Here is a 14780-nt window from a genome sequence, read left to right on the forward strand (position 1 = left end):
CGGAGGAAAAAAATGTACATCCAAATTAGTTCATGTACCGTTCAGAATTAAGGTAAATGCTCAATATTCTCTGCATTAAAAAAAAACTACATCAGCTGCAATCACGAGAATGCTAGCTTGTCCTAGAGTTCCTGACATCTAACTCTCTTCTTACTCTTAGCTAGTTCTTTGTTTATCTCATAAAGAAGTTAGATAGAATTAAGTCTTTTTTATCTCAATACTTAAACCAATAGTCCATTGATAGATGTAAACTCAAATCTGGTTTAGATTTTTAACGTCGGTTATAACGTATAATTAAATATTCTGGAGTAATAAAACTGCATGGCTGAGTTTCCGAAAATAAAAAAATAAATCCATTCCTTTATTTGAATATCCTACAAATTTAAGAAAGTTTCAAACTATTTTGTAAGTAGTTTTTTTGAAAGAAAGTATAAAACGATAAGGGGATCTTCACAAATTTCTTCTTCTACTATTCAACAAAATTTATTAAAAAAAAAAAGAGTTCGGCATTGTGGAAGATCAACCCTTACAAAACAGGTTTTCTTTCTCTATACCATCAAAGTTTAGTTTCGGGATACTTATTTCAAGGTATTAGCATTTGTTATCAAAATTTGTACAGGAAAAAAAGGAACACAGGAAAAACAGGAAAAAAAGGAAAAGAGGTAGACCCAGGCTGAGATGGCTAGATTTAGTTGAGACTGATTTCCTTACTCTAAAGGAGAAAAACTGGCGAACAAGTGTCAAAAGTAGAGAGAAGTGGATTCGAATTCAAAGGAAGGCACTGGCCCACCCTGGGCTGTCTAGCCAAATATGATGATGATGATATCAAAATTTGTCTTATGATACAAAATAAAATTTGCGAAAACCCACAGCTTTCTTTAGAAAAATACAAAAACTACTTGGAAAAATTGATTGAATTTTTAAGATATCAAATCAAGTTTTTTTTATTAGTTGCCTGATCTACTACAAAATAATGAGAAAACCTTTTTAAAATTTTTCAGTGCATGAGCAGTATAAAAGAACTAGCTTAAATAACCATAACTTGCGCAGTTTTTAATGAATATTTTTAAAATTCGAAATCAACAGTTTTATAAATTATCTTAAATTGCTCCAAAAATTCTGTTTAATTCTATTAAATATCTATAAAGTTATAATGCAAAAACTTGAGGCAAAAAATTTTATTTTTCATAAAAATGTACGTACATAATCTCCATAAATATTTACTCTAGGTTTACGAAACTTTATGCAGTTTTTAAAAATAACAATTAAAGCAATTGATGAACGTTACAAGCTTTTTCTTGATTTTCTGGCATAGGGTGTTCAAAAATACATGTTTTCTTTCTTAATTTATTATAGGTCTCTTATAACTCTGAAAGCTTTACATTTTATAGCTAAGTTAGAAAAATCACATGAACTAAAGATTTCTACAGTTACAAAATAATTCTTTAAGTATTTCATGTGAAATTTTAAAAAAATTATATATTAAACTTGTATCGGCTATTTTAAGTAGAGAAAATGTTTACTTTTTTTGCAATTTTAAATAAAAAGAAATTTCATTCGGTCTAGACTAATTTAGCTCCCTCCCTTTGATTACGTCATTTCTTAAAATAGATGGCAGAGATTCTGATAAAAACACGAGTATTTAGTAAATGGCTTTCGATATTAAAGAAATTAAGAAAAAAAAAGCTATTTTTATTTTGCCCACATTTCAAACTAGGGCAATGAACCATTTTTAGAGAAATATTATTTTCAAAGTGAAGATATTTGTTTTCTAACAATAAAAATGGGGATAAAATTACAATACAATACAAAGGAGACAGATAAGAAGTAAACAAAATAAAGGTGTTCTTCATTTTTTTTTTAAATATTACTTTTCTGTGAATAGAAAAGATGGAGGATTTGAAGAAGTAAGTTTTTTTTTACATGGAATTTAACTTCTTAGAGTAATTACAACCTATGATGCGAAAATAAAATTGTTAATCTTAAATTTCAGTTAATGATATAATAACTGTATTGTTATTTTAATGGAAATAATGCAAGGCAATTTTAAAAAATAAATAATTAAGAGCTCGGGAATACTTGGATTTACATTTACAGGATTTCGGATTTACTGTAAACGTTCGATTTAATGCGACATATTACGAGATCCTGCTATTCAAAGTCTCCCATTTAATTTCGCAATGCTAAAGACTAAATATTGTATTTTTATAACGAATTGAAAATTAACTAGCTTTCCGATTTTGTGACAATTATTTTCAGGGAAATACACTTTATTCACGCCATTTTTACAGTCGCGATATTTTTATGCGCCATATTTATAGGCGCCATTTTTAGGATTTGCCCCAAGTTAATGAGAAGAGATTAAACTTATTTGAAATATGAAATGTAAAGCTGTCAACGAAACATTAAAAGATAAAGGTGAGTAAAATTTTCGTTAGCAACTTTGCATTTATTTTTTTAACTCTTACATTTTTACATTTAACATAGCGCGTAAAAATGATTTTTACCCTGTTTTGCCCCTTTCAGTCAAAGTAGTGTTTCTTATTCTGTTTTTCATCTTTCCTCACTCTCGACTACACGTTTGGTAAATCTAGAAAATGGGCGCTCGTTCTTGAGCGTTAGAAACACGTCAATTGTTATTTCCAATTTGCATATTTTTGAAGCGAATTATGTTTTTAATCATGAAAAATTTTACCGCTGCAGTTTTTTAGGAATATTCATTGAACAATTTTATTCCGTTTTAATAAGCTATGTTATACAAAAATGGGGAAGACAATGGAAGTCCTATTATTTCCCCTCTTTACATCATCTTATTAATTCAGTCAGCACGTACAGATATCAATGACCCCATAAGCTATTGCATTTCAATTAACTTTTTTTTTACATTTTACAAAAATTTATAAAAATTGAGGCGATTTGTGCTCTTTAATTTATTTGAGATTTGATGTCTAGAGCGTTGAAGATTATACAGTACATAAGAAGAGAAACGGAAAGCTCTAACATAGGAAAAATAACGTCAAACTATATTTTAATGCAAAAATAGAATAATAGGAAGATTTTGGATTTTATGCATCATCCAGTATGTTTCATTACGTAAGTTTGAAGTAACTGTGCATGCTTGCATTTTTTTTTATCCTACGCATCTGACGTTACGTGTGGTAATAATTTTTAAAATAAATCGGCAAAAGACACAAGAGTTCCTAATATCCAACTTTTAAACAGAGAGTTTTGATCAAAAATGTCCGAAATATGGGAAAGAAAAAGGCAGTGGAACGGGTTACCATCACGCTAGGCAACGTCTCTCTCTATCACAGTTTCTTCTTCCGTGTTTGGCACTTTTCGACTGCATAATTTTTTTATTTTTTTATTTGTTATTTATTTATTTTTTAGCAGGATACGATGTTTGAGTTAAAGACATGCTTATAATAAGCTAAAAGATAAATTTAATTAAAAGAGTTTTGATTGGTAATAGTTTGTTTAAATTAGATTGATAATAATTTGTTTTTATTTATTATTTATGTAAGCATATGTGTTTATGACTTAAATAACAAATTTTATTTTATTAAAAATGCTTTTTTTTTTACTAAGTTTATCTCGATGAAAACTTGTTATCTCTGCCTTGATATCCCGAATTTTAAATGTTAAGGTCGATTGAATTGTGTAGCCAAATTAGAAATTTTTAAAAACGTTTTATAACTTTTAAAATATTTAAGTTATTAAGCCATTCTAAAATCTAAAGCCATTCATAAATATACACAGCAAGATGGCATATATAGTTTAAAATTATAGCTTTGCTTCCTATACAGGGTACTTAAGCACCTTTTTTTTTTTAAATTTTCCTTCCAAAAAGCTTTTAACAGCTCTTTAACAACATTGAACTCAATAATAGCGGACAGTTTAAGTACTGCTTAGCAATCACTGGTGATCTTACTCCTTACTAACTCCTGTTGTTTGCCTTTGTTTACATTTACATTATGATATCAGATATAACCTAACAATCTTAGTCAAACAATAAAAAAGTTTTTAAAAAAATTAAATTAAAAAAAACTTATCTCCTAATCTCTTTTAACCTTAAGATTGTAGTTTTATATTACAGTTAACATTATTATAGTTTTAGTTAGTAAAAAATATTTTAAATGTCAGGAAATTAATTTTATACTCAGAATAACCAAAGAAATTTGATTTTTTGTGTGGAAAACTAGATCATATAACGTGCGGTTTATTTGCCCAATTAGAAGTAAGGGTCGTTATTTACATCGAATTTTTACGTACGTTATTTGGGATATTTTTTTTTATATGGCAATTATATAACTCATAAAAATAAGGAAGGGAAATAGTAATATGAAATAGAAATCAACTCCCCCTGAATCTAACGTAATTCACTCATAGCTGTTCTTAAATTTTGAAATATTTGAGAAAAAAGAATTTCTTATTGCTTTTGCGTAAAAAAAATTTTATTTATAAAATTTTTTTAAATAATTTATCACATTTCAATCAGTTCTGTTTTTAATTATTTTGTTTAATAAAAGTTTTGGTATCCGTGTTTTTTTTTTCTCTTTTCTGTTCAAACTTGTACAATTTATGCCTAAAAACTTTTTTTTTGCAGATTGTTTCCTTTAAGAAAACAAACGAAGAAAAAGGAGTGTGGACACAATTAACGCAATTAACGCCGCATCATTTGAAATAGAAAATGGAAAAGTCAGAATTTGTCATATCGATAAAGAAATGATAAGATTTAAAGTTCATTTCTTTTTATTTTTTGGAGGTAAACAGTGAGTTTTAATTTATGTTTTTGTGGCATATCCTTTTCTAAATACAGATCTCATTATTTCGTTTGAAGTTTTTGTTTTTGTTAAAAACGTATTTTATCTAAGGACTTATTTTATTTAAAAACTTCAATCTCGCTAAAGCCTTCTTCCAAACCCACTAAAATAATATTGGTATAGGTTTGAGTACTAAACAAGAGAACCATAATGAAATTCCAAGCATTTTCCTTTGAGTATTTAAAAATATTTAAAATGCTTCAAGTTTGACAAGGATCACTGGACCTACTAACGTGAAATTCCATCAGGCTGTTGTCAACGCTTGTCTTTCCTGTGTTTGCTAACATTACTACCAGTTTGGCAATTGGATCATTCGGCCAATTAACATCAATCTTGGGTGTCATTCTCAAATGTATCAAATTGGAAGTTCAGTAAAAAGTCACTAAAAATAGTATTATTACAATAAAACATATATATTATTTTCTTTTCATAAATGTAATCATTCATTACTGAGTTAATGTTTATTTTGATCCTAACTGTTGGTGTGAAGGCCTGTTTAGACGATCCAATTTCTTGGACAGAGATTGATTGATATTGATGGAAACTTGTTTTGCTTTGAGCTTTGATCGTGTAAACAAACATCCAAGAGCTTGGTCCAACTTCTTGGACGATAGTAGAGCATGTTCTACTTTCCATCCAAGTTTTTTCTCCCTTAACCAATCAGCGTCTTAGGTTTTGTGACGTCAACAATCAGGCAGCAAATTATGTCATCTTCTTGTCTGTTTTCATATATTTTAGTCCAAATAAATTGATCTGTTGCGGTTTATTTGTGTTATTATGATTTTATTTGAATTTATTTAGCAATTTTAAACTTATGCAAGTATTATTTTATAATGTTGAATATGAACAATGCGCATGCGCAAGTTTTTCTTTCAACAAATCAGCGACATTCAAGAACTTGGATAGTGTCAACGAATCATTCAATTTCTTGGACAGAGAAATCCGTCCAATTTCTCGGATTCAAGAAATTGGACCGTGTAAACAGGCCTTAAAGGTTGTGATCTCACCAAGATAATCAGTCAAATAGATTTTCTTTAAGTCAGTAGATTATGAGATTAAAAACTATTTTGTGTACATACGGTGCCTAAAATTATTTAAATCTCGTATATATTTTTAAAATCGAGCAATAAGCAAATTAGAAAAAAAAACAGTACAATATCTCTGGGCTGAACTTTGTTTTTTTTTTCTTTTATAATGACTAGCAATTTTTTCATGTAACGCAAATGCGAGTTAGTTCTATGAAAAAAGTCCTCAACGAAGGCAAATTTATCCCAGTACGTGATCCAGGAGTTCCCTTGTCTTCTGGATTAGGTTCAAAATTACAAGGGTAGGAAGTTGAACATTGGTAGTCTTAAACTCAAGAATATGGATCGGCCCTTATGATATGTTTATTAATGCTGCATATCTTAAAGCATACCGTATGCAGCATTAATAAACGGTGTTTAAACTTACAAAAAAGACACAGAATTGTTGATTTTGAAATATTTATTTGTAAAAAGAGGCAAATGACTATAATGATTCAATTCTAACAGAAGTTTTTGGACAGAATGTCGCGGGACAAAATCTCAGCTGAACAAATCTCGCTTGGGCTAAATATCACCGAGCTAAAATATGGCTAAATTTCCTCAAAAACAATGATTCAAATGCAACCATTGCAGTGAATCAACTGCAAATGATTCAATTTGAATCAATGATCCAACTACAAATTCAACTTAAAATTATGGCAAACAGCAAATGAGACACTTTCAAAAAGGGATTCTCTAAATTAAGCAAAAATGAGTCAAAATACTTAAACAAATAAGAGTCGAACTTAATTTTTTTTTTTTTTTTTTTTTTATTATTTGGAATTAAAACATCATACTAATTTTGAGAAAAAAATCATAGTATTATAAATGTGGTGGGGGAAATGTTTGAAAAGATGTTTACTAACTGCAGAATTCGAATGAAGAACCTTCGGGTACTGGAGGTTTTAACCATCATAGTTCCATGTCCAAGGTCCAGATTGAATTAGGAATCTTTATATAGCGACCTCCGCAATGACACATCATGGTATATTTATTTCTAATTTCAATAGTACAAAGGGTTGCAATTTGTGAAATATGGTCCCAACAGCTTAGTCAGGAGATCGGCAATTTTAATTTCACTTTTAGCTTATTTCGCAATATCTTAAAAACTTGAATGGAATGTATCTCCTAATGTGGGGCGGACAGTATATGAAATTTCCTGACTATCCATGCCGTGGAGTGTAGTTATTTATAATGCCACTTGCCACACGGGTCCAGCCTGCTTGGTGACACCGAGCAAATTTAATGCAGAGTGTGCGTTTCTTGTTTTTCAGTGGCACCATCTATGGCCAAGAATTCGACTTCTGCCACATCTATGATAGTTAAGCATCCTACTGCGAACCATGAAGTTCTCGGTTCGAATCCTGTAGGCAGCCAACGAACATCTTTCTCACATATTTCTTCCACCACATCACTTTTGAGGTTGTGCATTCTGCTCGAAAGTGATCATATGCTATTCAAGTTCGAATACATGAGGTCTTTAAATTCGGCTATTATTTCGTACGTAGTTATTTCGACCCATTTTTTTATTTATTTCAAAGAACTTTTTTTTAATACAGTGTATCAAAGGAAATTAAAAGAAAAACACTCCCACCCTTTACGAAACTGTAAACCTTAGAGAGCATAAGAAATGCGAACGTAACTATATTTGTATAAATTTTTTAATGCATTTCATTTGAAAAATTTGTATGGGCACAAATTTATTTAGATCCGCATTGCTTCAAATCACGAAATCAAATCTTCAAAATTCGCACGTAGGTCATCGGACTACCAAAGTGGGGGTGCCATTCCCTCTGCATAGGATCAAAATTGTGATGGCATGTCTTCAGATCATCTTCAAGGATGTTTCCCAGACCGTCTCCAATAGCCCATTGTGCGCTCTAGTGCGATGTAAAAGAACAACAACAACAAATTTTCAAACATTTTGCCTCTCAAAGGAAATTTTATTAAATTTAATTACGACTTTAAATTCAGTTCATGAAGTTGTGTTAAATTTAATTTCTAACTAAATTTTTTTTACTACATTCAATGAATTAAGTTGTAATTTTATTACGATTTCGAATTTTTCATTTAATTTCTATGCTTAACTTTAAAATACATTAATTGAATTTGAGTATAATTATTGAGTGAGTAGGAATTGAGTGAATATTTATTACAGACTTAAATTGTAGCTCTCATTTAATAAAATTTCATTAAATTTTAAAACAAATAGAAAAAAATTTATATTTCATATTGTATTTTATTACTAACTACATTTTAGAACTAAATGTAAAGAAACTGGATTGAATTTCAGTACAAAATTATTATTAATTTGATAAATTATTTAATTTTGAATTTAAATTTAAAACTTCCTTCAAGGAATATTTATTGAACTTTTTGAAACATGCATTTTAAAATTTCTGTAAGGAATCTGCGCTGAAATTTTTATGAATTTAAATTTTTTGTTGTGATTTTAAATTTTTTATTTTATTTAAATTTAAATTCATTTATTTATTTTATTAAATTTGTTTTTAATTGTGTACTTAATTAAATTTACAGCTATGGGATCTATGTTGCCTTATGTGCCTCTGATTGCAAAGGATAGGATCGGAATTTCTGCAACTTCTTTTGCAATTGTTCTCACCGTTCAACTATTCATCTCTGTGTTATCTAAAACAGCTTTAGGATATGTAGCAGATTATTTCAAGAGAATGAAAGCAATGATGAGTTTCCTAATTATTATCAACTGTCTTTTTTTCTTATCTTTTCTAGCTATTCCAACAATCAATAACCCACAACAAACTCCAAATCCATTGAAATACTTCAAAGATAATAAAAATATAACACAGATCAACATAATTTTATTGCGTAAAAGTACAATTTGCGACTCTTTTTTTTCGCAGCGTTTCAACTTAGCATCGAAAAACATATACACAATGATGCACTCGAAAGAAGCAAATGATTTCTTAAAATACCATCCCGACATGGTTTGCTTTGGCCAGTTGAACTTAACTGAAGAAATGTTTTGTTTTGAACTTGAAAATAACATGAAAAATGATGCTGTTGAGTTAGGAATTAAACAGCATTTCTGTTGTTCAATGCTTTCCATCAAAACAGAAAAGTTTTTATCACAAATTAAATTGACAAAAAAGAACTTTTTCCACCTATACTCTTTAAATACGCCATCAGTTGCACGTGAGAGTTTTAACAGTACTATCCCTTGCATTGCTAGTTTTAAGGATAATTCAAGAAAAGATCTGGTTGTGGATGATATCAAGTCATATCAGTTTTGGCTTTATGCTTGCATCATGATTCTATCTGGAACTTGTATCAGTTCAACATTTACTCTGTCGGATACCATTTGTTGCGAGAGCGCACAAAAATACAATAGAGATTTTGGTCGCCAAAGATTATTTTCTGCTATAAGTTGGGGTATTTTCGCTCCTTTAGGAGGACTTTTATGTGACCTTACAAATAATTTTTATTCAACTTGGCTACTTATGGTGTGCTTACAAAGCATTACTATCTGGAATCTGTATAAAATGGATCTAGTCTTACCCCAATTTTCTCAAAATTTAGCAAAAGATGTCGGTATAGTACTCAAATCTAGAACTTTTCTCGCATTCAATACTGGAGTTTTTATAAATGGCGTATGGGCTGGTGTAATTTGGTATTATCTAATATGGTTTATGTCCACATTGGGAGCAAGTACATTTCTCTGTGGCTTGATTCCTTATGTGCAATGTTTTGCTGGCGAAATACCATTCATGTTCTTTTCAGGATGGTTTATAAGAAAAATGGGGCACTTCAATTTAGTGTCTTTGTCCCTTTTCGCATATGCTGTTCGTTTTTTGTGGTACAGCTTTTTTCATAATCCATGGCTGGTGCTACCAATGGAGATTACTCATGGCTTCACGTATGGAATATTCTATCCTGCAATAGCCTCATTTGGAAAACTTAGTGCTAAACCAGGAACAGAAGCTACGACTCAGTCTATTCTTTTTTCGACTCACGAAGGATTAGGTAAGTAGAAATAGATTAATAACGGTAATAAATCACAAATTGATTTGGGGGAATTCTCAATTCAGATATCGATTTTTTCCTAAGGAAAAAAATATACTTACTCCAAAAAGCGTTTTCTACGGAATCCTATTTTTCAACCTTGTTGCACCAAAAAAATTGAAACTATTCATTCGACTTTTATGAATTCTTATGTGATAAAAGATAGAGAATCATTCATAATGCTTAGTGAAATTTTTTCATAACTATGTTTTTGAATATTTCTCTATGCATCAAAAGACGTCTTGTTTACCTACGTTTTTGTTTTATTGGGACGTATATAACAACGTTTTGTTTGTGATTCTAATAAAGATTTTGTATACTTCTCATTAAAAAAATTAATAACATTGGACACAAATTAAGATTCGTCTAAAGTAACTTTTAATTTCACTAAAATTAACAACATCCACACGTTTATCATTGAGTTCATACGTTGGATTAACATGTTTCTATATTGTCCTTCTGAAGTATTGGGGAAAAAATAACTGCAAAAAAAGAGATCGAGCTCTTGGCGTGTATAGAAAGCTGGTGTATGTGAGTTTGGATCCATGGTGCAAATCAGTATTTTTTATTTTTAACCCTTTTAATTTTCAACCAGAATTTCAGAATTTTAAAACATTTTGCTATTTAAAGAGTTAACCGTAGATGTAACCTTCTTCAGATAAAATTTAAATCTTTGCATGCAGCTCAATAGAATGTTTCTTTTTTTTTCATACTTCGGATCCTGTATGAACAAATTTTATAATAACAAATCTCAATACTAAAGTAATAGTATACACATAAAATTACAATTAGGATTCAACAATTAAAGATACAAGACCTAAACTTATTAGTTAAAATTTATTTTATTTTATCTAAATATTATTATTAAAAATAAAGAAATTCATCCAATACTTATTTTGTACGAAAACCTCTGAACACGGAAGGAAGAACACAACTCAAATATTACCTGTCTGATATAAAAATTGTATTTGATTTAAAGTGGCTTTAAAAGCACTGACTCTACTTCCTTATTGATTAACATACTAAACAAGTTAAGAAATAAAATTACACTTTATTTTAATACATTTCGTATAAATGATTTATAATATTGAGTTTGACTGTTTCGTACGCTAGTGTACCATTCGGAAAAAATGTGGTCTCGATTATCTAAGAGCATTCACTACCTACATGCATTTCATTATTATCATTATTATTTATATTTTAAGAAAACTGTTAAGTAAGCACATCCTAATTATATAACATAAATTCGAAGCTCGATTAAAATCTAAATCTAAGGTTATCTTTTCTTTTAATATGACATAAGTTGGATAATGATATTTACTTGTGCCATCTATCGTGTAGTGCATTTTAAGCTCGTTATGTCTGCCTCTACTGATGCGTTTTGGATGGCATTAAGAAGGTTTATAGCAAGCAGAGGTAGGCCATCAACCATCTACAGTGATAATGGCACAAACTTTACCGAAACAACCAATTCATTAAAGCGTGTTGACTGGAACCGTTTACAAAAATATGGAGCTTCCAATTCTATCAATGGAAGTTTAACCCACCTACAGCGTGTTGTTGGGGAGGATGGTGGGAGAGACTGATTCAAATTCCAAAAGATCTTTTGAGAAGAGCACTAGGAAAATCTTGTCTTTCTCATAAGGAGATGGAGACAGTGTTAGTAGACTGTAAATTCACATTGAATTGTGAATTCACATGACCGTTAACCTATGTATCAAAGCATGAATCTCTCAAACCGCTTTCTCCATCGATGTTCTTGCAAGACGTTCATGACAGCAATACTCCAGATACAGACGATGTTGAGCAAAGATCATTAAACAGAGGACTCAGATATAGACAAAAATTGCATAAAGATTTAAAAAATAGAGTCAGATCGGAATATCTTGAACTACTTGTGCTGAAACCTAAAAAGAATTTTCTAATTCGATCACGAAAGGACAAGTAATATTGATTGGTAGCTATAATCTCAAAGGAATTGATTGGCCAATTGGAGTTATTTTAGAAATTTTTCCTGGTAAAGATGGTATTCCTAGAGTTGCAAGACTGAGGGCCAATAAGGGTGAAAGGATCCGTTCATTTCAAAGGCTTTACCCATTAGAAGTGTCTACCAACACTGCTATTGAGGTCTTAAAAGCTGCTAGAAAAACTGACACTTTTGTAGAAAACAGTGAAGCCTTTGAGATGAATTATTTTCCTAAAACTAAGTCGGGAAGAATCATCAAAATTCCTTTTCGATTGAACTTGTGAACATTCTTTTTATTTTTTGCTGTTGTTAGTATAATGTTCCAACTTTCGTAAAGTTTTGGTTGCAAAGTTCAACAAGCCCAACCTTGCAAGGTAGGAGAATGTTAGAGATTGTAATACGTTATTATAGTTAATATCACGTGACTATAACTACTACTACTTCCACTTAATTTTTGTTGCTTTACTTTAGTTTTCGCTTATGGTAACTCTCTATGTTCCATGAAAAAATAAGTATATCGTATTTAAAATTCTTGTAAATAAAAGTCATTTTGTAAATTTAAACATATGAATATTTATTTTGAACAAACAGTAAAATAATCTTATTGTCTTACGTGATAACGGATTCATAAATGATATACTTTTCCAATTTTGATGAATAAATATTGATATTTTTAAAATTATTTAGCAATTTCTAAAATGACAAAATTCTATTTCTAGGAGCTGGCGTTGGATGCGTTTTGGCTGGGATCGGTTTTGATAGCTTAGGAGGACATAGCACATTCTTCTACTTTAGTATGCTTGCTTTTGGTTCCACAATTCTCAGCATTTGCAACACTTTATTTCGTGGGAAATGTTACTCGGATAATACAGAAACATCCCTACCAACAAAATGAATGGTTAATACTTTGTTGAAGCCATGCTGATGCTTTCAAGGCTTAAATTCTAGCTGATTCTGAACTTCTGCATTAAAATTTTGTCTATGTTAAACCTTTGCTAATCTTTGCAAGGAATTTTTAATGAGATTAAATTTTTGCCAATCTTAACTATCATTAAAATCTTGTATACGATGAACAAAAGCTTATGTATGACATAAGAAAAATCCTATTGATGTTGAACCTCTGTTAATCTTAACCATAATTAAGATGCTGCTGGTGTTGACTTTTGTCGATAACATTTCTGGTACATATTTTCCAACAAAAAAAATGTTACAATGTCAAGGGGGTTTCCTGGTCTACAGATCAGGTTTAAACTACATTTTTCGTTTTTTTTTAGAGAAATGAAACTCAACGTTATATAATGGTTTTCTTCATGGTTTATTTTGTCACCTTTTAGTTACATATTAAAATTTTTCTAGCCCAAAATATTTATAAATTAAGATAGAAAAATTATGGCAAAGATTACAGCATCAATGTTGTACTTTGGACTGGATTAAGGTGGGCAAAAGATGCAATGTTAGACTTAATGACTTACAGTATGTAAATTTCAAGCCCTAAGTAAATCTATTAAGTTTTAATAAAATATTGCTTATTTTTGCTTTTATGGTTTATTTAATTTGTTTTAGCTAATTCCTCATTAAAACTTATTTTTAGTGAACGACTGATTAAGAATAAGTTTTAATTCTATGAACTTCAATCAACTAACATGTCTTGAAACAGAAGTCAATCTAGAGGGAAATTTTGTCAGCTTACAAACCTTTAACGAAATTTAGATTCCTACTTCTGAATTTAGAATACTTCTGCTTCTTGAAAACGTACACTTCTCAAAATTCTAATGCCTGAAAACAGATCCTTCGCAAAACTCAATAATGATCTGTCAGATCTTAAAATGGATTTTGTCACAACTCAAAAGTAATTTACGGCAACGTAAAAATGCGTTGTTTTTTTTGTAAATTATGACAAAATACAGTCAATTTTGCCATAATTAACAAAATATAGTCAATTTTATTAAAACATTTAAATATAAATCTCAAATAAAGCTTATTCAAGCTGCAATATACATGTATACTATATGTATTCCCAAATATAATTTGCTTACTATGCACATTATCACAAAACGTGCATAAAACAGTCCCTAGCTTTTACTCTATGCTGTCGTCTGCAAACGCATTCAAGGGGATACTATTCCAAATTATAGCATTCTTTTTATTTTAAACCTATTGATTGAGTGTTTTGTTTTCATGTTGAAGAACAAAAAATCAATGTAAGTATGTCATGGCGAAGAATGAAATAGGCGGAAAATTTCTCCTGCTATGACGTAGGGAGGTACTTTATTTACGTCGCACTAGAGCTGTACAACCGACTATTCGCGATGGTCTGGGAAGCATCCCTGACGATGATTCCAAGACATACCATCTGAAGACATCATCTGCAGAAGGAATGGCTTCCCTTATTTGGTAGCCCGATGACCTGCTCACGAAGTCGAAAACTTTACTGTAGAACAGTTTCACGAGGACTAATAGCGCTCACCCTCGGTCCCTATGCAGGCAGATCAAAGTGGTCACCCTCCAATGCGGGACTTGCTAAGACGCAAAATCTCAATTATATGCATTTTTCAGACGCAATAACGAATTTGTAAGTCAATAAGAGCTGAACTAAGCTACTTCGAACACCGAATCTAAAATACCATATAATTAAACGGACGCTATTACGTCTCATTTTTTGAACACGGTGGATCTCAATTTCTGTTCAACAAATCATCTTCACACAATTAGTAGTAAATTCAAAAACAGGCATGAAGCTTCAAAAATGAACGTTTTTTTTTTTTTTTGTCGAGGGACAAAACGACACCTTTTTGGCTGTTTTAGGAATTTCCTTGATTTCATTTTAATAATTAACACAAACGCATGAAAGTTTGATACAGATTAATTATAAACAATTTAGAAAAA

At 30.4% G+C, this 14780-nt stretch overlaps 1 protein-coding gene across 1 annotated transcript; it reads left to right on the forward strand.

Moving 5' to 3' along the window:
* The first annotated feature begins 4700 nt into the window (after positions 1 to 4700).
* LOC110282382 (major facilitator superfamily domain-containing protein 6-like) lies at positions 4701 to 12958 on the forward strand. Its single transcript, XM_087149435.1, has 3 exons — positions 4701 to 4765; positions 8426 to 9889; positions 12614 to 12958. The coding sequence occupies exons 1-3, from the start codon at positions 4726 to 4728 to the stop codon at positions 12787 to 12789; spliced, it is 1680 nt and encodes a 559-aa protein (XP_087005561.1). The 5' UTR covers positions 4701 to 4725; the 3' UTR covers positions 12790 to 12958.
* Positions 12959 to 14780: the final 1822 nt, after the last annotated feature.

Source organism: Parasteatoda tepidariorum, chromosome 8 (genome assembly GCF_982258835.1).
Source record: "Parasteatoda tepidariorum strain Cologne lab strain chromosome 8, Ptep-v5.0, whole genome shotgun sequence".
Taxonomy (NCBI): domain Eukaryota; kingdom Metazoa; phylum Arthropoda; class Arachnida; order Araneae; family Theridiidae; genus Parasteatoda; species Parasteatoda tepidariorum.